Source organism: Hippocampus guttulatus, chromosome 11 (assembly GCF_054856545.1).
Source record: "Hippocampus guttulatus isolate MCC_2025c chromosome 11, RoL_Hgut_1.0, whole genome shotgun sequence".
Lineage (NCBI taxonomy): Eukaryota > Metazoa > Chordata > Actinopteri > Syngnathiformes > Syngnathidae > Hippocampus > Hippocampus guttulatus.
In genome coordinates, this window is record NC_141271.1 from 9,032,348 (window position 1) to 9,054,076 (window position 21,729).

Here is a 21,729-nt window from a genome sequence, read left to right on the forward strand (position 1 = left end):
GATCTCACAGTATGTGGACAAGCCCTCTTTAGCCTTGCAGTCCACACAGACACTTGGTTTTGCACAATGTTGTGTATTCATCTTTGTATTCCAGGAAGCTTGTTTTTTTTGTCCAGTCTACCTCAGTTCTTGACAAAAATCCAATACCTGATAGACACCTTCCTTGACTAAAGAGTTGAGTAAAGAAAAAGCATCAGCCAAGTCTAAAACCAAAGTCCGCTAATATTTTGACGTCAAATTCAGCACTCACCTCGTCAACAAAGCGCAACGGCGACACTCATTTTTGTCCACTGGTGGACTTCACTTCCACACTTCTGCTGGTGCAACTCCCTCATCCATTGTATTCTAATGAGAAGTATCATGTGACGTTATTGGCGCAACCCCCGCCCAATGTCGTGGCGCTGACGTATTTGACTGAAGCAGCATCTCATTATTCCTTTCACGACGCACAATCGATACCAAATATTGGTAGAATTCGCTTCATGTGTTCTCGATTGTGTCTGAAAGGTCAATAGAGAAAAGGTCACGCATGCACACTGTTCTTTACTCTTTTGGGTGGCGGGGGTAAAAAATAAGAGGAAGTCAACACAGCTCGACTCAGCACAAGTGGAAATCCTGACTTGGGAGTTCCTGACTGACATCCTGATGCCATGAAAAGGTACTGTTCAAATGTACCATATACAACAAAAAAAAAATGCGGGAGGGGAACAGTAAAGTGTGCTATTATTTCTTGTTCAGATGTCAAATTATATTTCTTTGACTCCCATTCTGAGCAGAAATTAATGTGTTTTAGTGGTTGGGTGTTCTTCTGGATTGTTCAAATTTGGGAATAAAAATGTGAATTCAGTCAAATAACGTAATTCAAAGCTTTGCTTTGAATTAATTTTGAAAAAAAAAAAAGATTTTAAAAAAACATTTAAAACTGTTAGAAGAATACAATTTGTATTATTTCTACAGGATTATCATATTCATACTGTGCAAAACAATGATCAACATTCCAGACAGAAATCATGGAACATTAACAGAAAATTAGCAGGAAACTGACATTTTAGAGGATGACTTGAAAGCGTAATAAGTGTGCGTGTATGCAGCCGAGATTACGATTGTGGATTCACGCAAGATGAAACAAGGAAAGTAAACCGTGTGTGATGTCAACGCCATGCTTGTGTGCATTTTATATTTCAAGCTATACATCCCTCATGCAGTCGGAAGGACTGCATCGTACTCTCATTCAACATTCTGCACAACAGTGACACCAGAGCACACGGCTCACTGGCTTTCTCTCTCCCACGTGAGCGGCACGACGCCTCAACGTGACTGCGAGACTGACTGACATTTGTGTCGTTTATATCACAAGTTATTCACAGCCATTGGGTAAAAAAAATAAAAAAAAATTAAAAAAAGGAGGGAGAGGCGAGGGGGATGGGTGACAATTCCCAGAATATTTTCTCGGGGAATTTTGTGTTCCCTCTGAATGGACACTTACTTTGTCAAAGCTGCTCATGCTTCCCATGCTTCCCAAACGGCCCCGCATCCGACTGGCGCCCTGAAGATGAGAAACAGTGTGAAATAATGAAAACAAATCCATAAATCTGCTGCATGTTGCTATTGATCCTCTCCTCTTTCATCTATAACTGCTTCAGACAACAAAGTGTATGCAGAAAAGTGGTGAAGATTGCACGACTGTCTGTGTCCTATGTGTTGTGTTGTGTTATTTTTGTTATTTTGACTTCAAAATGGTGCCGCGAGAGTGGCTGCCTTTCCAGCAGCTCCTATATTTTGTTGTTCTACTTCTTCCTTTCATAACTTTGCTGCTGTGAATTGGGAATTTCTCCATTGCGAGACTAATAAAGGTTTTCTTATCTTTTCTTATCTTATCTTATTAGCACCAAATTGTAGCTTTTCGTTGGTTCTTAAGATATTTTGGAATGACAATTGATTTGAAAAAATGATAATATTGCATTTGTTGCATAGATCAATGCCACAGTAAGGAAAATGCTCTTATGCCCACACAAAACAGGAAGCAAATCAAAAATGAATATTGTATACGCTCTGAGTGACACAAAATGCATTTCTACTCATGATGGTCGACAACCAGAGTCCCACTTGACATTTCCAGTTATTTTTCTTGAAGTGATTTAATCATTGAGAATGATGCACAAGTCCACAGGAAATAAACGTAAGACACAAAAACTTGTTACACAGTATGTTACGAAGGGGAAGACTTTTTTTTTTATGTCACTGACATCAGGCAAAATCCTCACATTTCCCGAATCATCACTTTTCAGGAAAATTCAAATCGCATCATTTTCAATTGATGAGTAATTTGCAAAAATAGCACCATGCGGGGACTGACTTAATAGTAAAAATCTGGGGGTATAAAAAAAAAACAAACTGATCAAACTTTGGACAAAGGAGGTTTCCAGCTGACACCAATGACATACAGTCAGTAAATAAAAAGTGAATGCGTTTTTTGACCAAACCCACATCACTCAAAGTATTTTTTTGCATATTTTTCCTCACAAACATATGGCAATGTAAACAATGCAAAATGAGAAATGACTGGAGGTCTGCGAACACAATGAACTGTGAGAGTAAGAGACAGAGAGAGAGAGAGATTTCAAAACATAAAGAGATCATAGCATAGCTACTGTACCAATTTAACAAGTCGGGAGTCACAATTTGTTGGTTCTTTCCGAAATTCAATTACTGTTGTAAATGTACTTAAAATCCAATGGGGCACATTGACCAAGGTCATTTTGGTCCCAAGAGAACCATACTAAAATAATGAAAAACATGATTTAATGAGGTGGAACAGTGAGCTCGTGGTTAGCACATCTGCCTCGCTGTTTGAGAGGCCCAGCTTCGAATCTCGGCTCAAGCCCTGCTTGGTGGAGTTTGGGTCTTCTTTTGCCTTGCTGACAAAATAACAGACGTACAAGAGTTCTCAGACCTCAGATCAGCCGGAATGTGAAGACTGAGGTCTTCCTCTGCATACAGATATGGGCCAATCTAAATCCCCGGGGAGCACAATGACGCAGCAAGGTGGGCAGGCAAGAAGACCTACCCGGGCCAAGATGTTCTCCAGAGAACTGGTGAGGGATGAGCGAGCCTTGTTCTTCAGGATGTCCAGTTTGAAGCGGCTGCCCGTGGCCGCGCCGTCCCCTGCGGAGTTGCTTGCGTTCTGCCAACAAGGAACAGGAAGGATATGATTAATTCCACCTTGCATATCAAACTTAACAGAAACAAATAATAACTGGACAGACACAATTTGAATAACGTTTTTAACTGTTACACAAGTGTAAAAAGAAGTGAACCACTCTTGATCTTAAAACATTGAAAAAAAATCTATTGTAGGTTTATCTCATCTTTGTTTTTTGTTTTTGGTCTCATAGCACTTGATCTCCATTCAATTTCAATGTTTCTGGTACTTGAAGGTGGAAACGCAGCTACCTGAGAGGCCTCTCCAATGTGGAGGTGCGTCTTCTGCTTGCTTTCACAGAGTTGCCTGAGATACAGGATGGCCAGCTCATTCTCCTCTTGGTCTGAACTGGGCTTCAGTCTCTGCAGAGTCAATCCATTGAGAGATCAGATGCAGCCATTTGCAAAACTCTCTCAGAGAAACCTACTAAAGTAACTCTGAGTCAGCCTGACCTGAACTCGCTCGAATATCTCCACTTGTTCATTGTCAGGCAGCTGGGAGAGATATTTCTGGATGGCCAGCTTTGCTCTGGGCGGGTAGAGGCCTGGTAATATGGAAAACAAAGCGAGAGAGAGAGAGAGAGAGAGAATGATTCGTGACAAATACATCATATGAATGTTGTCCTTTAACAAGTTCGAGAGTGCTCGTAATCGATTTATCAAATAGTCCGTTTCTTTTGAAGGTATTACAAAATGCTACCTCTCTTCACATTTTTATTCATAAATTTCATTTTAGGGAATTATGAGGAGAGAGAATTAATCATAAATCCATATTTTATGTGTTATTTTTAAACTTCTGAGGTGCAATAGGACTCGGATAAACTTGAATATAATTGTAATTAACTGTTGATATATCAGTAATTATTAATAATCATTATGTGCATATAATAACTCCAATGATATCATGCAAAGGATATTATACATATACTGTACATATACAACTTATATTATTGTGAATTATGTGTAATTATGCGTATATATAAGTTACAGAATTCACAGTGATACAATAAAACATGAATGATAAATATTTAATAGTCAGTTATCAAAATCAAGGTCTCGACTATTTACCTTTCTCATAAATGTATTTAACTTCACACCTGAAATGTAATCTCAATGCAACAATGTAATCAGATTACCATGATTGCTTGCTTTCCTACTGGATGATTTTTGTTGCTAGCCAGAATTCATGCAACAACTTAATTTGTGCCTTGTAGACCAATAAAAAAAATGAGCATATCATTCATTTTCTTTCAATTAAAAAGCATGGACCTCTAAATATTTTTTTCCTTCCCCTCCCACCCGGTAATCCAAGAAAAATGTTCTTTATAATTTGGATGAAAAGAAAATGTATTTTTTAAATTTGGATAGCAACGCTGTGGGACCCATACCCACTGGGTTGTTACGCGAGAGAACCCACAGAACACAAAGACAATGACCAAAAAATAGCATGTTCACTCCATAATCAAATCAGTATTCTGTACAAAATATAAAGATGCAACAGGATAACAGCTTCCGAATGTACCTTCAATGCGTTCGCAGAGCTTGTGCAAGTCGTGCATGGGGCAAGCCTCGCATAACTGGACCAAGGTCTTATTGCTCTGTAAGGAGGCAGCTGTGCTGAAGGCCTGCTTCAAGGTCAGCATCACCTCATCCACCTTTGCACATGTTTCAATTTGTAAACATGCAAATAATCAAACAGTGGAGGTTGTTTCGTTTCATTTTTTAAAATCAATTATATCCTTGAAAAGACTCACAAGAGACTCGCTGGCGCACTGGAAAACGAAGCACACATACTGGCTGGGACCGGATTCTGAAGAGTCGCGACAGATGAATCCAAAATGGTCCGTTTGCTTGATGGCCTGTAAATGCGTAGAACATTGATGAGATTTGTGCAAGTGCAGCCTATCAGTCCAAATGTTGAAAATGGGTGAAATGCATTGTATACCGTTCAACGTCCTTAGGTTGGGTTTCACGAGTAACGAGGTCAAAAATCAATTTGCAAAACGCAACAGCGACACATAAGTTCTATTTAGGACCATCATTGGGGGGGGCTCCAGATCTGTAATCAATACAGTATCATAGATGTCCCAGAATTCAGCCACGTAAGCCAAAGGCATGACCCTTCCTCCACTCAGTTTCATGGATGAGTTTATTTTTGGGCAACATGAGCAGATCCTTTCAGTTTCCAAAGTTTTGGCATTTTCATTGCTTTGGAAAAACTCATCTGTGTGTTATCAGTCCATTCAAACTTTGGTCCATACTTTGTGAGGTTCATCTCTTTGGTTTTTGGCAAATTCCAGCTTGGTCTTATAAATCTTCTTGCAAATGGTAGCTTACAATGTGAGTCCAGCGTCTGCACTTTTCATATTTACAAAGTTCCTTCCTGCCTTCTGGAGGTTGCTGCTGATGTCACAAACAGTTGTTTTTAGAGTCTTTTGAAAGCTCTCAAAATTTTCAGCAACCCGTCTGTTCCCTCATTCACCATTGATTTATTTCGTCACCCAAAACATCCCAACTTGAGTTGTATTTTTTTATGGCCAGCATTTATGCAACAACTCTGAAAGATTTTCCATCTTCGCTCAGCTTCACAATGACTTGTTTTTCACCATCGGACAGCTCTCGGTATTTCATGTTGGTTACACTCCTGCAGCTTGTCTTCCAACCCTTTTGCATAGATAAATACCTTGAAATAAAAGCTGCACTTTCGCACATCAATTGTGATCTTCTCTCTCATCAACCTGATTTAATTTAGGACACAAAGTTACTTCGGTAGTTATCTTTACATTTAAGGTTGATATGTTTAAATGTTCTGCTATATTGACATTAATAGGGTTCATGATCTGATGCAATTATCAGTAAAACTTTGAAGACCACTGGTACGTTAAAAGTGAGACCAGCAGAGTTCTGAAATGAATACCCTTTTGGGCCATAATTCTACATTGATGATGATATTGATGAAAGTCTTATTTGCACACACAAAAAAAACCAAAACGTTTTTTTGGTTTTTTTTTAACTTGGCACAGAAAGCAAACCAACCTGACAGCAAGATGAAATGTCTTTGAAGTTTTTTTCCAGCACCACTGTTTTGCTGTCTGGACTGATGAGGTTGACTTCAAAACGCCCAACCTGTAAAAATAAATAAATAAATAAATACATACAGAAATAAACAAACCCATGTTCACTCAGGCTGAGTCGCACCGTTAAAAACAACCAAATAGCATTCGCAAGGTACAAAAATACTAATGGACTGCAGCGGCACATTCTGAAAATCAATGTCAGTGTGTTGCAGTGTCACTTATTGAGTGGCTGGCTATAATTAGACTCGTGTGGAAATGTAGTGTGAGGGATAGCAGCTGGCTCACACTGCTTTTTGGAGATATATATGTGTATAAAAGACAAAAAAAGAAAGAGAAAAACGGTCGGGGCAAGTAGCAGCCTATTATCACAGCACCACTAAGGAGTTGCGACACAACTAGGCAGTGCATTACTACTGCCTGCCAAGCGAACATAAGTGATTTGCAGGAGGCTTTTTAGCACATTGGGTAAATTTAGCGTAGACTATCAAGACAGCACCACTTCTGTTCTGAGTAAATCCAAAAAGGGTGCTGTCCGTACACAACAAATAGTTGTTCTTCAATCAAATGCATGCATTTGTAAATGCAAGGTATTTTTTTTGCCGGAAAAAAATAAAAACAAGAAAAAAAAGTTATTTAATGTGCATATTATAATATATACAGTATATATATACTGTATATAGTTACAACAAAAATACATCCCTGTCCTGCTCTTCCTAAAAAAATTATTTGCAAGTCAGTGTCATACTACATCACTTGCGATGCAATACATGCAAAAAGTTGTTCATTATACCTTTATATTTAAAACACACACACACACACACACGTATATTTTATATATATATATATGTATATACAGTATTTATGCATAAAGTTTAAACTGGATTCAAACAGGATTTATTTCTCTTGTTACTCTTTTATTTTTTTAAACATACAGCATGACGACTGAAGCATGTTTAGTGCAGTCCAACATGTTTCGAGTTGTCTGTTTTGTTCAAATAAATCCAATATAATGATGTGAACACCAGAGTAATCGATGGAATAATCAATAGAATAATCGTTTCAAAAAAGATTTGTTTGTGAAAGCCCTACACATAATTTTTTACACATATTTATGGTTCCAATGCACACAATTTTTGTCTATATTATAACTGTCAAAATCCAATCATCTACATGGTTAATTAATTTTTTTGTTTGTTTTTTTACTTCTTGTTTACCTCTTGTTTTATGTTGAGAGGGAAGAAATTTCATCTGTGCTGTATGCACATTTGACAATAAAGTTGTATCCTATCCTATCCTACTTAATACACTAAATTGCTACGTAACAGTGTTTATGTGTGCAATTTAAAGTGCTCTACATTTAATCCTGAAACTGTGTTATGGATTTAGTTACCTATTTAATAATTGATTTACTTATTTTGGCATAAGATCAACTGCACCACACTTGTGGTGCATCCCTCGCGGTTTCACCTATGCCTGCATTTTAGTCGAGATAAAAATAAATCGCTTTCTCTCTACCTATTTTTTAAAAATTGTATTCCTTTTCTTTTTCTTAAAATGCAATTTTCCTGGTTGTCATTTGTACATTTTCGCTTTTCGTGGTTCGGCCCAGTCCTTATTCCTCTGCCAATGGCTCGGTTCAATATATTGTTTTTCTTCTCTCCTTCGCTATTCTATGTTTTATCTTTTTATGGTCCTAACAGATACAAGCACATTTAAATATATTGTATGTTGTAATTCAATGACAATGAAAATTACATTCAGTCTCGGCCAATAAGAAAGTTTAGTTAAGTGTGACATACTAATGCAACTCATCCTGAAAAGCTTTAGAGTGCATACTAATCAACAGTGCTGTGTTGCATCAATGCACTCAGTGTCTACAGCCAGATAGATTCTATGATATTTTGGCTATACTCAAGCTTTGAACCAAGCTTTAACAGGCCTACCTGGAAAAGCATGGTTCGGTTTTTATCCGAATCGGACGGCTGTACGTGGTTGGGAGCGCTAGCATGTCTGCGTCGTGCAGGATCCATCCCGGCACCTTCACTGGTTGTCCTCTGCAGACTTCCTGCCATGCTGCTGCAGCGCATGCGGAACTCCTGCGGTTCTTGAAAACCCGAATCTTCCAGGATGCACTCTGGGAACGCTCCTCTCAGGCTGCTTTGACTACTGCTGACGGACATGCCAGACGCTGCAACACATTCAGTCAAGACAGCATTTTCATCATCAAGGTCAGTGGTTCTCAAACCTTCTACAAGTACCGCTTGTATGCAGCGATGTCTGTTTGAAAGTGCTCTATAAATACAGTTGAGTTGAGTTGAGTTTCAAAAGGTAGTGCCACCAGAATGACGAAAATGAATTCACAGTTAGCGTAGCAGGCCTAAATGTTCATCAAAAACAAGGTAGAGGTGTATTTCCTAAAAAGTATATTCAATATTATTGGAAACATGGACAGACATGTAATTGACAGGGAAAAGGGAGACATGACGAAGAGGCCATGTCATAGGATCAAAGTCATCAAAAGTCCCGATTGCCTCTAAAACGGGTGGCAGGCAACATGAGAAACTGGAACGTTTGTAGAGGGCCAAGACAAAGTGCTAACCTTGATTTTGTCTATATTTTTTTTCACTGTGTGAAAAAAAAAACATGTCTTGTTTCAATTTAAAAAATTAAATAAAATTATAAGCAGTCGCATAAGCTGTTTTTTTGCGGGGGATAAAAATTATAACAATTTTGTGGACCAACCGCCAATTTATATTTGCCGTTCTTCCGAGTCAGAACTCCCAAATTTATTATTAACAGTGATGTAGAATTTTGCCAACATTGGGACCACAATTGTCATTTTTGCTAGTCTCCGTTTTGGAAAAATAGCTATTGCAGAGGTTGGAAGAGTCACAAAAACACTGCAGTCGCAAGTCGTAGCGCTTGCTCGCTGTTTCGCTTGTACTAGCATCCAAACATGTGCACTTCAGGTAAAATAAAAACACAACTTTCAAAAGCAAATATTTTATGTTTTAACATGACTTCATGGTCACTGTGGGCGACCCGGATGCAGCCCCCCAGGACCGTATTTGCCAAGGTCTGCTCGAAAAGATTATCCTGAATGATTATCCTCTGATATAGGGTGTGTTAAGTGTGACCTACTCGGGAAAAGCTTGGGAGCAACAATCAAAAAAATCTGCTTGAAAATCCTCCCGAGTAGGCACCCGTCGGCAAGTGCTCTTGTGAGCCTTGCTTTTTTTGTTGTTTTTTTGGTTTGTTTTGTCACTTTGTGTTTGTTGTTACGTCGTGTGGACCTGATGTGGACTTTTTTCAGCATTTTTTGGCCACGACATTCATCAAGGAGGAAACTCTGTGCTTGGTGGTTGCGCCTTCTCGGCAGCATGGATATACCAGCACTGTTTTTGCCTGGGAGGAATTTCAGCGCCATTTGACTGTCGTTGCTGGACAGTCCCGGAGCGCTTGTGTCTTGCGCCTGTAATGGGCAGCATTTTTCACAGCCCCACTTTGTTCAGCGGAGAGATCGGTGCTGTTGAACGGTCTGCGGCTGGATGGATGTAAGGCTTGAGGAGCCGACGATGAGAAGAAAGGAGCGTTTAGCGCGGAGCGCCGATGCAGATGTGGAACTGGGAGTCGCGGCTTGGAATTGAAGTGGATTTACATGGGACAGGAGATGTGAGCCAATCTCTTTTTCGTCAATAGACGCTATAGCTTCGCGTTTGCTTTCAAAACTTAGCTTGTAGCAGACGTGAGCACATTTTCAGCATGGCGTCTCTGATCCACTGGTGAAAGGACACTTTGATCCTCTCCTCTTTCATCTATAACTGCTTCAGACAACAAAGTGTATGCAGAAAAGTGGTGAAGATTGCACGACTGTCTGTGTCCTATGTTTTGTGTTGTGTTATTTTTGTTATTTTGACTTCAAAATGGCGCCACGTGAGTGGCTGCCTTTCCAGCAGCTCCTATATTTTGTTGTTCTACTTCTTCCTTTCATAACTTTGCTGCTGTGAATCTGGAATTTCTCCATTGCGAGACTAATAAAGGTTTTCTTATCTTATCTTATGTGAGTGTCAAGCCAATTGTCAGCAACCTGAAGATGGCCCTGTTGCCGAGCTTGTGTATCCAGAAATACGCGCGCACACACACACACACACACAAACACACACACACAAGAGCAGTGAGTTGTTTTTTTTTTTTTTTACTAATCCATGGGTGGGGTCGCTCACATTATTTTTAACTCATTCACTCCCAAAGACGTTTTTAAACGTCTTTTCAGACTTGGTCCAGAATTGGCTGGTACTGAATGAGTTAAAAGGGTATGTTTATACTCCATTTAACTAGTTTTGGTCTCCATCATCTGCGTCTCTTACCTGTCATGTCTTCCCCTCCAAGACCTTTGCTGTCTTCATTCTTCTCATTCAAAGCCGAGGATAGCGGATCTCCTCCCGCCCCAATAGTGAACTCAACAGGGACCTTGTCCACGGAGCCTCGTTGACCATTGAGAAGAAGTTTGCGCTTCACCTCGTGTTGGTGAAACTTATCAATGCAGTCATCGATGAGGGTGGAGGGAGCTTTTTTGTGCCCCACCATCACCTGCAGTTATATGCACGTTAACGGCCTTGCAAAAAGGATGGCAGCTGGCACAATGGATCTTCATTTTGCATCCTGTTCCCACCTTGCCACAATACAGCACTTCAAACTTCTGAGAATTGTAAAAGGCCTCGTCATTTTCCTGTTTTGGTTTGGTGTCTTCCTTTAGGGCTGATTTGGACACTTGGCGAATACTGCTGATCACCTCAGGCACCTTTTGGAAAAACAAAACAAAACAATGGAACGTGATTCTACAAGCATTTCAAAAGAGGTATGGAAGGGAGGAAAAACAAACGGTTAGTCATATGTTGTGTTCTGATTGCTTGTGACAAATTAAGTGTGAGAAGAGAGCTCACTTCAAGGAGCAAATGTCCACAAATGCAAACATTTCTCAATGTGTTGATACAAGTCAGTCTTCAATCACGCTGGTGAAACAGCACTGTTCAGAGTTACAGGTATAGCATCACATCAGTAGATGTGGGTCTTCAAAAACATCCGTGTGTGCAGATACACATCCAATCTAATCTGATCCAACTTTATTTATAGAGCCCTTTAAGAACAACACAGTTGACCCAAGTGCTTAACATAGCATCACGTAAACAAAGAAAATGAACGGACAAGGAACATTACATGTCAAATAGTCTCGCTAAAAAGGGAATTTAAGACTGTTGTAAAGCAAATGTCAAATAATAAGACAAAATAATCTGAATAAATACAAGACATGAAATTGAGGTAAAACCCAGAGAGGAAAGATGCATTTTAAGCACCCAGGTCACCTAAAGCTGTGGTGGGACCAGTTCCAAATAACGTGACCTCTGTCTCCGTCACATTCCAAAAGTTTTGTTTTTGGTTTTTTTTCCATTAAATGTGTGTACCATCAAGTACATATGAAATGAGATGCCATGTTTTCGGAGGATTGACTCAAAAACAAGACATAACTCAACTCAACTGTAATTATAGAGCACTTTCAAACAGCCATCGCTGCATACAAAGTGCTGTACATGGAGCAAAAAGCATAAAGTTAATAAAAGAGGCCCGAGAATTGAACCTTGAAGCATTGAGAGCGACAACTGAAGATTCAGTGGCCCAAACACAAACACAAAATTACAGTACATGTCTGTAAGGTGTAAAACAACTCCAAAGCACATCCCTAAATGCTCATGCAGTTTTCCAGCCACGACAGGAAAATCTGTACACGGTGTCAAAAGCAGCTGTGAGCTCGAGCAGAACCAACATGACACATGGACCAGAGTCTGTGGCTAAAAGAACATCATTAAAAATTCTTGGGAGCGCCGTCTCAGAATTGTGTTGCATATAAAAAAACAGACTGGAAGATCTCAATAATGTCATGTTCATCATCAATTAGCATAACTTTGAGCAAAAAAACTGTCGATGGGTTTTTCAGAAAATAGCTGAGATTCCACAGGGGGGGGGGGGGGCGCTGAATAGCTGAATTTATGATTTATGAACCATGATTATGTTGTGGATTTTTCTAGTTAGAATTGTTAATCAGAAGCTAACGCTCATCTGTACATCCGACAACACTGCAGCTCTACTTAGCTTTTAGCTTTGACGCCATCGTTTGTAAAAAAAAAAATATATATATATATATATATATATATATATATATATATATATATATATATAAAACTATATGGGTGGAAGCGATTAGAATGTCCCCTTTAATATTAGTTGGCTGATAAACTAATGTGAAATGGACTTCCTTTTACCAGTCTTAATAATACACGGTTAAAAATGGCGGCAGATAAGAAGTAATGCAGCCTTGAAAACAGCAATAGAGACCAAGCAGTGCACTGGTAAAGATGACAGGCAGGCAGGCAAGCAGCCAGGGAACGCCCATGCTTTCCTAGGACAGATATCACAACAGGCAGCAACAAATCAGAGACTTTCAGGGACGCTGAGACAGTATCTGTTCCGTCGGGTTTGGTTGCAACCGGTGCCGTAAAAGTGGAAAAATACACTTTGATGACTTGCGTGCACGAACAAGTACAAACAGTGTATCTCTGCAAACAAACTCTTGTAAAACCCCTGGGAAAGATTATATTTTACTTCTATGTTTGGCAGACAAAAGAATACTGACGGCCTTCCGATGTGTTTGATAGCATTTCCATCCGGACCATCAAGGTCAGTCAGCCACTCTTGCAAGACAATCAGCTCGAAAGCAGTTCCCATTAAAAGCACACAGCACCAACAGTAGCTGATACAATTGACACCGTCTGTGTCTGTGTGTGTATACTGTGTGTGTGTGTGTGTATATATATATATATATATATATATATATAGAGAGAGAGAGAGAGAGAGAGAGAGAGAGAGAGAGAGAGAGAGAGAGAGAGAGAGAGAGAGAGAGAGAGAGAGAGAGAGAGATGCAATAAAATCGACATCACAATTCAATTTTCATCACCCATATTCTATACATATATTTTTCCAATATCGGGCAGCTCTATTAAAAACCACAAACATGGAAACTTTAGGGGGGCAAAGTATTGCATCGTCATCTGTCATTGATAAAGTGACAGGCAAATATGGGTATTTTTGACAAAGGCACTCAAAAGTAAGTTCCCTGTCGCTTTGATTGCTTCGTGAGGGTTCCCACCCTGGCTTCAACATATCAAACTGCCACCTAATTCAAATGATGGCACAGGTTGATGCTGTTTTGTCACCGCTACGAAGCCAAACCACTTGTAATCACAGCAAGGTGCAACACGTTGTCATGGTGATTCAGGCTGATTTGACTTCTTCTTGGGTAACATAGGAACAAGAAATGGGTGAAAACAAACTGCGTGAATGCAGGCTGAATGCGCTGAAAGTATGAAAAAAATGGTATTACTGTATAGAGGTCATGAACATTCATGAACGTTTGCTCAATCGTGCAACTTAAAGCACACATGAGGAAACGGTGTATGTATTGTGCCTTTGTTGGGCCTGCAGGAGGAATGACGGGTTCTCTCAAGGCACTTGACCACAGTCATGTGTTTGCACGACGCTTATGGAATCTTTCCACTGCTTGATGACGGCAAAAGTGACCATGAGCTTGTGTCCCATTTCAAAACAAAACAAGACATGATGTCTGTCACCTTTCAGCAATGCGGGACGGCAGATAGGATTAATAGGCCCCAACGACCGGAAACACTTGGTCCACATGTATAATTCAATGATACCCCACCAAAAAACGCTGTTATCATAACACACCTCGATGAGATACAAATAAAGATGCAGAAAAGAATTTGCGCCACAAAATTTCCAAATATGGATTTTTTTTTTTTTTTTAATGGATGATTATTTATAAAATAATGCACATCAATGCATGCGTACGATTCGGGTCAGATTCAAATTCAGAACACCCTGCCTGCACTCTACTGGGTGCTATTCAAAGCTATCATAACGGCAAAGTCCAGTTACCACAAACCTGTGATCTGAAAATTTATAGTTGCACAAGTGCTTTTGGATTCTTATGGGAATAAAAACGGAATTTATGAGAAAATGATGGTGGGGTGGGGGGGCAGTACGAAGAAGCGTTATCGCTGCACTAAAAAAGTGTACCGTACTCAACAAAAATAATGGAAATGAGAAACAAAAGTAAAACAGTAACCATTTCATAACTAATATCATGTAAAGATAGTCCTTCACATTGCAAAATAATTTTATCTACTTTTCTTAAATTTCCTTAACAGGTGTATAAATAATTCATGTATTCGATTCCAATTTCGGGTCATTCAGCCTTGGGAAAATAGCACCTTACTTATTCTAGACATTTTAAAGGTGGCGATGCACGGGCCCTTCAGTTGAAACGGCGAGGGATCAGATTGCAACTGGGCTCTGTCCCAGCTAAGCCGATAAAATTGTTACGCCAGACTCCAAAAATGCGTGAAGGGTTCGGGGTTCTCTGTATGGCTTTCGAGATTAACTGCCACATTCATTCCACAAGGATGAAATATTCTTTACAGAAGGCATTCGTTAATATGGAACTAGAGCAACTTTTAATGGAGTTCTGTGAGTCCCACATACACTCCGTATTGCAACAACAAAGCCTTGCATGAGGTTGTCTTTCAAGTCCAGTAAGCAGCCAACCCTGTCGAGCGAGGTACAAGCACATTTTGTGATTACATTGTGTTCAGATTCCTCCTCCAGTTAAACATTACGTTCTTCCACCTCACCACAAATGTGATATTTCATTATTTTCGTCCAATCAAACTTCTGTGCAATAAAAGTCGTCGCTCTGATGTTCTCCCGTCTCACATTCAAGGCTAATTATAGGTTTGGAATCATGCATGTCACACCTAAAAATAACCAAGCGACCACAATAAGAAGCACAGTAGAGTATCATCAATTAAACCCTGCACATGTGAAAAGTGCACAAACGGAATGGGAAGTGCATTCCATGTGGTTCGCCCAGCCACTGACTGCCAAACCAGTTTCTCTTGCGTAATATCTCTCTGACTGAGGTACATTCAGCAACGCGAAGGAGTGATAGGTGAGACTCCTCGAAAGCGTCCGGGTCTTAAATCTGCCACGGCTTCATCGCTCTCGGCCATCCATGGCTCATACACTTACACAAATTCCACAAGAAACGTGATGGAGCGCAGTTACATTTGAGGGCAGCACAAAACGTGACAACCCAATATGTGATTTGGGAGGCGGGGGAAGGACTGTTGAAGTTCTCCAGGTTCCAAGAAAAAACGGGGACAGGAAACCGATGGTTCATGTTACAACATGGAAAAAAAAAACATCTTGTGAAACGCAGTGTCATCAGAATCTCAACAACCCCGCCCCCAAAAGTTAAATCCAAACTAAAATGACTTACAAAATTACTCCCTTTTTTACGCCATTTTTTAAAAACGAGAACAGTTTGATTACAGCACGACTTTTGAGCGACAAATAAGACACCTCTCTCCCTCAAATAGACACCTTATTCCGCAATTTTGTGCAAGAAATGAAGACCCTCCCTCCATAGATGATATTGCTTGTGCAGTAGGAAAGATGAGCTGTTTGGCCTTTTGTTCTACGCTGTAGTTTCTCTTGACAGAAATTTCCTCCAATGATTGCGTTTGAACCAGTCGAGCAAGAATGCTGCTATTAATTGCGATGACATTTTCATTTTGATGCATTGCATTTTTTCAAAGATGAATTGCTCTCTGCTTACTTAAAATTCACAATCTGAATTCCTTGAAAAGAACACACTGAGCTGAGAAAGACCATCGCAGAGCTGAAATACACGAACCATTGAATTTGTATTTTTACACATCATACCACAGCAATCTCGAAGGCATCGGCAAAAATATGATCAAACATTTTGGTTAAGTGCTATGATCATCACAATGTTTTTGTTTATTTAAACTTCATTTTTCAGTCCACAATAACATCTTCACTTACAATCTTTTTTTTTTTTTTACATGAGATTCATGGGAGCATGGCAGCTTTTAAACTATGAACATGTTCCAAAACAGCTACGCCATACCGTCCTACTTCTTGGCCCACTTTCATTGGGGGTATTACCGGTCGCAGCTTGCTCATGTTGAGTGGGATTGAACATGTGTCTGTCTGCACTTGTGACACTTTTCCACTGTGCAGCACCGCTGACCTCGGGGAGGTCGGTTTCAAGCAATCGGGGGCTATTGGTCGCAGTAGTGCAGAACGATTCACTCGTGTAGGTGGAGCTAGCCATTCAATGATCGATAAATGGAGGATTGTCACTTCTGCTTTTCACTAAAATGGCAAAACATGATTAGATCAGAACTGGAGACCCTATTATAGAAACTTTGTATTTGTCTTAAAAGTCAACAAACAATATGAGGAAATTGAGTGCCCGAAGACTGCTGGCATAAGCTCCAGCATGCCCGTGACCTTCATGAGGATAAGCGACTCAGATAATGCATGGATGGACACACACATAGTTGATAGACCAGTCTCCGGAGGCTATATGGTTAAATGTGGGGCTTTACGCGCGCCATTCATTTTCAGTCTGGATGCGGAGTTGTGAGGAAAGGTAATAGCTGTCATCTTTTGAAAGGTCAAAGCACTTAACTTTGAGTGCTCTGATGTCGAAGATAGAGGATTGCTATTTGTCGTGATGGAACGAACCAGCATTCAAATGCAACGTCTAGGCCGACAATCCATTTTCTGTGGCACACAGGTGTCAAACCTAAAACCTATTTTGTCCACTGAAGTTTAAAAAAAAAAATCTCCATCATGCTTCCTGCTAAATGGATTTGCCCTTTTCATCTTGGAAGAAAGTCTACATGGATATTATTACTTTTTTGTTGGTGCCAAATAATTTCTTGAACAAAAGTTGTGTATTTTAAAATGCATATGCCTATTTCTAGTTCAAGCTGCTGTTAACAATATGCAGGACATAACCGATTTTGTATAAGTAATAGTATTAGGGACGATAGATTTAGATTATCACAGTAATAATGCCCTAGTGCGTTTGACACTGAATACTCAGTTCCACTTAATTTACTGAGCGCTTACACTGACTTTGTTTAAAAAAAAAAAAAGTAAATTCAATGATTATTTTTACAGTTTCTACTGTGAAACTCTTGACTATGTTTGTGTAATCTGTAAAGTTCGTTGGTGGCCTGTTGCTTATTGTTGTTGTAAGGGATTGTGGGTAATATAGAGTACAGAGGTGCCCATAAGTGGTGCACCATTGCACAGAAAATTTTGATTGTGTGCCAAAGTCGTCACTGTATATTTGTGCCGCAAGGTAATTGGCTTTTTTTTTTTTGAGAGAGAGAGAGCGAGAGAGAGGATTGGCAGATGAGAATCCATTCCTGTTATGTCAGTCAAGAACGAAACTGAATTTATGCTTCTGTGAACCTATTAAATGGATTCAGTGAACACATTTCGGCATCTCTCAGTTTAAGTTGAATTGCAAACCCTGCAGCGACGTTGGGAGGAACCACCAAAGACACAGCGGTGTTCGTGGGCGGCTCTGTCTGGCTGTCAAGTCGCTACGACTAAAAATGTATTTTAGGGCTCGGTGACAAAACGCTAAACGTGTTTGCGAACTAACTTTTCCTTGGAAGACATACGAGCGAGACTACACTTGGGTAGATTGTATTTTTCCATTTTGTGACAGACAAACACGAAGAGCCAATCGATGTGTCTGGAATACAGCTGCTCCAAGTTAGGTTGACACATACAGCAAAGTAGCAGCTACTCGCAACGGGTGTGAATGCGTGTACTGTTACAGTAGGAGAGCACTGAACAACAAGAAAATGAGTGTTCCCTCTGAAGAAATGTTGGAAGACACAGCGCAAAAAAATCCCCTCCTCCCACATCCACAAACACTCGCACACACACTTGGACACGCATGCACAGTGAAAACAACAGACCATAGGGTGACAGATAATCAACATTCAAATCACAAGTAACCTTCTATTGCTTAACATCTTATGTAAGATGAACCAAAGTATCGCAGGACTTTTTTGCCATATCGTCCAGCCCTAAATTGTCTTTACATAAAACCGATCCATGGCGCAAAAAAGATTTGTGGCCCACAATCCTAGAGAACTGCATCAAAACAACAAATCGTGCGGTCCCAAAAGTTCATACAATGATGTTGTTGGGTTCAGAAAACAAATTAGCACCAATAGCAACAAACTTTGGTGCTCCTTTGAGAACCAGACCAAAATTGTTATGTTTACCCCTGGCAATGTATCTCATTTCCTTCCTATACTGTATATCTCCTATTTTCCTTTCGTCAAGCGACCTTGGCTCAAGGTCGCTTGAAAGGATGCATCGAGCCAACTTCCCTCAGTGTCTTTAGAATTCAAACGACATATCATCCAGGTAATTTTAGATCGTCTGGTTCATATAGGAGAAGAAAGTTCATGAGCAAAAACAAGACTCTGAAGAGGCCCAAACACTCACACATATGAACAAATTAGAGCACAGGTGTCAGACACAAGGACTGGACCTGGCTTGCCAAATCATTTGCTGCTGCCCATCCATCCATTTTCCGATCTGCTTTATCCCCACAAGGATCGCCGGGCATGCTGGAGCCTATCCCAGCTGTCTTTGGGCAGTCGGTGGAGGACACCCTGAACCGGTTGCCAGCCAAACGCAGGGCACACAGAAACGAACAACTATTCCCGCTCACACTCACACCTAGGGACGTTTTGGAGTGTTCAATCAGCCTGCCATGCATGTTTTTGTAATGTGGGAGGAAACTGGAGTACCCGGAGAAAACCCACGCAGGCCTGGGGAGAACATGCAAACTCCACACAGGACCCAGTACCTCTGCACTGTGAGGTCGACACGGTAACCAATGGACCACCGAAGCAAGTACTTCATTTTTTGCATAATAGATTTGTTCTTTACATTTTGTTGGAAAATCTGCACCAGGAATGCATTTTTGCTATTCATTTTGTACATATTAGCATTTTTCTCACCAAATATCACCTTTACTTCTTTTTTTTTGTAGTTTGGTCCTTAAAACATGCGGGTGTCACTGTTTTCCAAGACTTCTGATTTCAAAGTGAAGCTGTTGCTAAAAATAAAAATGAAATGCAAAAGCAATGTCCCGGTATTATAGTGTGATTATGCATTCTTATGACCTTCATAGTCATAACAGCAAGGAAAGCCAGAACAGTAAATAAAGTTGAGTTTGACAGCCCAAATTTAGAGTATTCAATTCATCTAACTTGCATGTTTTTTTTGGAATGTGGGAGGTAGCCAGAGATTAGATGCAAGCTCCACACAGAAAGGTCAAAGCAGAACTTCAGAAGCTGTGAGGCAAACATGTAAACCGCTCATTCGCAGTGCTGCTCACATGCAGTGTTGTCCTGATAATGGTGTTCATTTTGAGTTGGGTGCTGTGTGGGTGGGTTGAGGCTAAGTGGGGGGGGGGGGGGGGGGTGTCAGAGACGCATGTGATTGCTTGGTACCTGGTTGGGGTCACTGGCCTTGAACACGTGACAGGACATCTCAGCTTCGAGGTTGTCTGGGTGGGCCCGCAACAGATAGGCAAAGTAGGTGAGGTCGTTGCTGTTGTGCATGAAACGGGAGATGTGCTGCGCCTTGTGCTCGAAGATAAAAACCGAATAGTTGTTGTTGGAGGAGGAGGAGGAAGAAGAGGAGCATGGTACGCAACGGAGGAAGGGGCTGTGGAGCACCAGCTGCACCTCCCGCGGCTGCATGGCGGGGCCGCAGTCGCCCCGCTCGCTCCTCCGCCGAATCTCGGCCACCAGCCACGGGAGCATTGGCAGCGAAGTGCGGCGGTCCAGCACTGACCAGCCGATGTAGATCAGCGGAAACCTCTTCTCCGGTATGTGTCGCCCGTCCTCACCCGAGGGGGTATCCATGCTGGACAGCTGTGACATTTAAAACTTTTTTTGCGGAAAAAAAAATTGCCACTGCCCAAAGTCGCAAAAGTGGCTAAGTGGGATGGAATAAAATGATCAAACAAAAACGCACTGCTCCGAGGTTCCTGTCTTCCTCGTCTTCTTGTTTTTGTCCATACAAGCAAGCTAGAAACGTGGCTCAGGAATGCGCCAATGTACACACAAGACTGTGCTTACTTTCTTCAGGGGCGCGTCAGACTCCCCACATCCCCGCGGCCTGCACACCAACCGAACCGGCAGCGACGACATGCCGATTCCCCTTGAAAGATACCTGAAACGTTGTTTGCAGGGCCGTCTTTCCTCTTGTCTCGCTTTCTTTCCAGGCAGTCTTGCAGAAGGGAGGTGGAGCGGCCCATGCGCCTCGAGAACCCGCCCATCCACAGCACATGTGCGAGGGTTTAGGGGTGGGGCCTCCGTGTGGAGAAACGTGACAGCGCAGAAACAAAACAGGGAGTACCTTTTCCACTGGAGCGCGTGTGTTCCCCCTTCGTGCCGGGGTGTCCTACAGAGCGTCTTTCTCGGGACCTGACAATTACATTTTGTGTGTCAAAGTCAATCACATTGTTCAACTGCATTACAGATCAGTGCTCAATTAGAGGACTGTTTAGGCAAACGTTTTGGGGGAAAATAAACAATACATTTAGTTGATGGATATTTTTTTACCATTTCATTGGGGGATGAGAAAATATCTTCTCATTCTGGAATCACCCTTATTTTAACAAGGATGTTAACTGGGGAGACCCCCACTGCACACCTAGTACCACGTGCCGTGAATCCAAGGCTCACCAAAAATAGCAGTTGCAACCTTATCAGCCAAGACATTGGAGCACTCGTGCTTACCAAACTGACTGCCTGCTTCTTTATCCTTCGCAAATATTGCCATAACAAAAGATCAGGGGGTTATTTCCTTTTGCCCTTTTCACATGGCCCATCAAGGCAGTACACAATGAAACCCAACTCGTCACGAAAGACAAATAATTGACACCCACCCCTAAAATTTATTGATATTTCCCCTTAATAACAGTTTAACCCGAGATTGACCATAAACGTTGATCACAAATCATTTTACAAAATTACCTTTGACAATCAATGGCTGAAAGATGATTTGATTTCTTGAAAATGCTAATGCTGTTCGTGTCTGGTTTTCAGAGTATGCATATACTGACAATGGCTATGAGCGACCTGAAGCTTGCAGTGTTGCCGTGCACAAATAGAGGAGCAGCTGGTTGTGTTGCTTGTTACGTGTCTAGTCCCCAGCCACAGTAATAATCCGAAATTTCCAACCACAATATTGACATTCAGTTATTTTATATTCTTTCATTCTTCGAATACTTTCTTCTTCTTCGTATTGTAGTCTGGATGCTCGGTGGCCTCATGCTGCCTCCCACAGGACAGTCTTGGTGCTACAACAGATGCAGTCTGCGAATAGCGGGGTTCCACTGCACCTTTGTATTTCTTACAAATACAAAGGTTCACACATTATGAGCAATTCCCTTGTA

The 21,729-nt window shown here is 40.9% G+C and overlaps 1 protein-coding gene across 2 annotated transcripts in view; it reads right to left on the reverse strand.

Annotated features, from left to right (window-relative positions):
- Positions 1 to 20,569, reverse strand: part of tbc1d4 (TBC1 domain family, member 4) — a 39,549-nt gene extending 18,980 nt beyond the window's left edge. For both annotated transcript variants that reach the window (XM_086123210.1, XM_086123209.1), the window contains exons 1-11: positions 19,775 to 20,569; positions 10,951 to 11,079; positions 10,646 to 10,868; positions 8,222 to 8,466; positions 6,238 to 6,327; positions 4,956 to 5,060; positions 4,724 to 4,856; positions 3,655 to 3,746; positions 3,454 to 3,564; positions 3,068 to 3,184; positions 1,487 to 1,546 (exon numbers count right to left, since the gene is read on the reverse strand). In XM_086123210.1, the coding sequence (XP_085979336.1) occupies positions 1,487 to 1,546; positions 3,068 to 3,184; positions 3,454 to 3,564; positions 3,655 to 3,746; positions 4,724 to 4,856; positions 4,956 to 5,060; positions 6,238 to 6,327; positions 8,222 to 8,466; positions 10,646 to 10,868; positions 10,951 to 11,079; positions 19,775 to 20,209 (1,740 nt within the window). In that variant the 5' untranslated portion in view covers positions 20,210 to 20,569. The remainder of the gene's footprint in view (positions 1 to 1,486; positions 1,547 to 3,067; positions 3,185 to 3,453; positions 3,565 to 3,654; positions 3,747 to 4,723; positions 4,857 to 4,955; positions 5,061 to 6,237; positions 6,328 to 8,221; positions 8,467 to 10,645; positions 10,869 to 10,950; positions 11,080 to 19,774) is intronic.
- Positions 20,570 to 21,729: the final 1,160 nt, after the last annotated feature.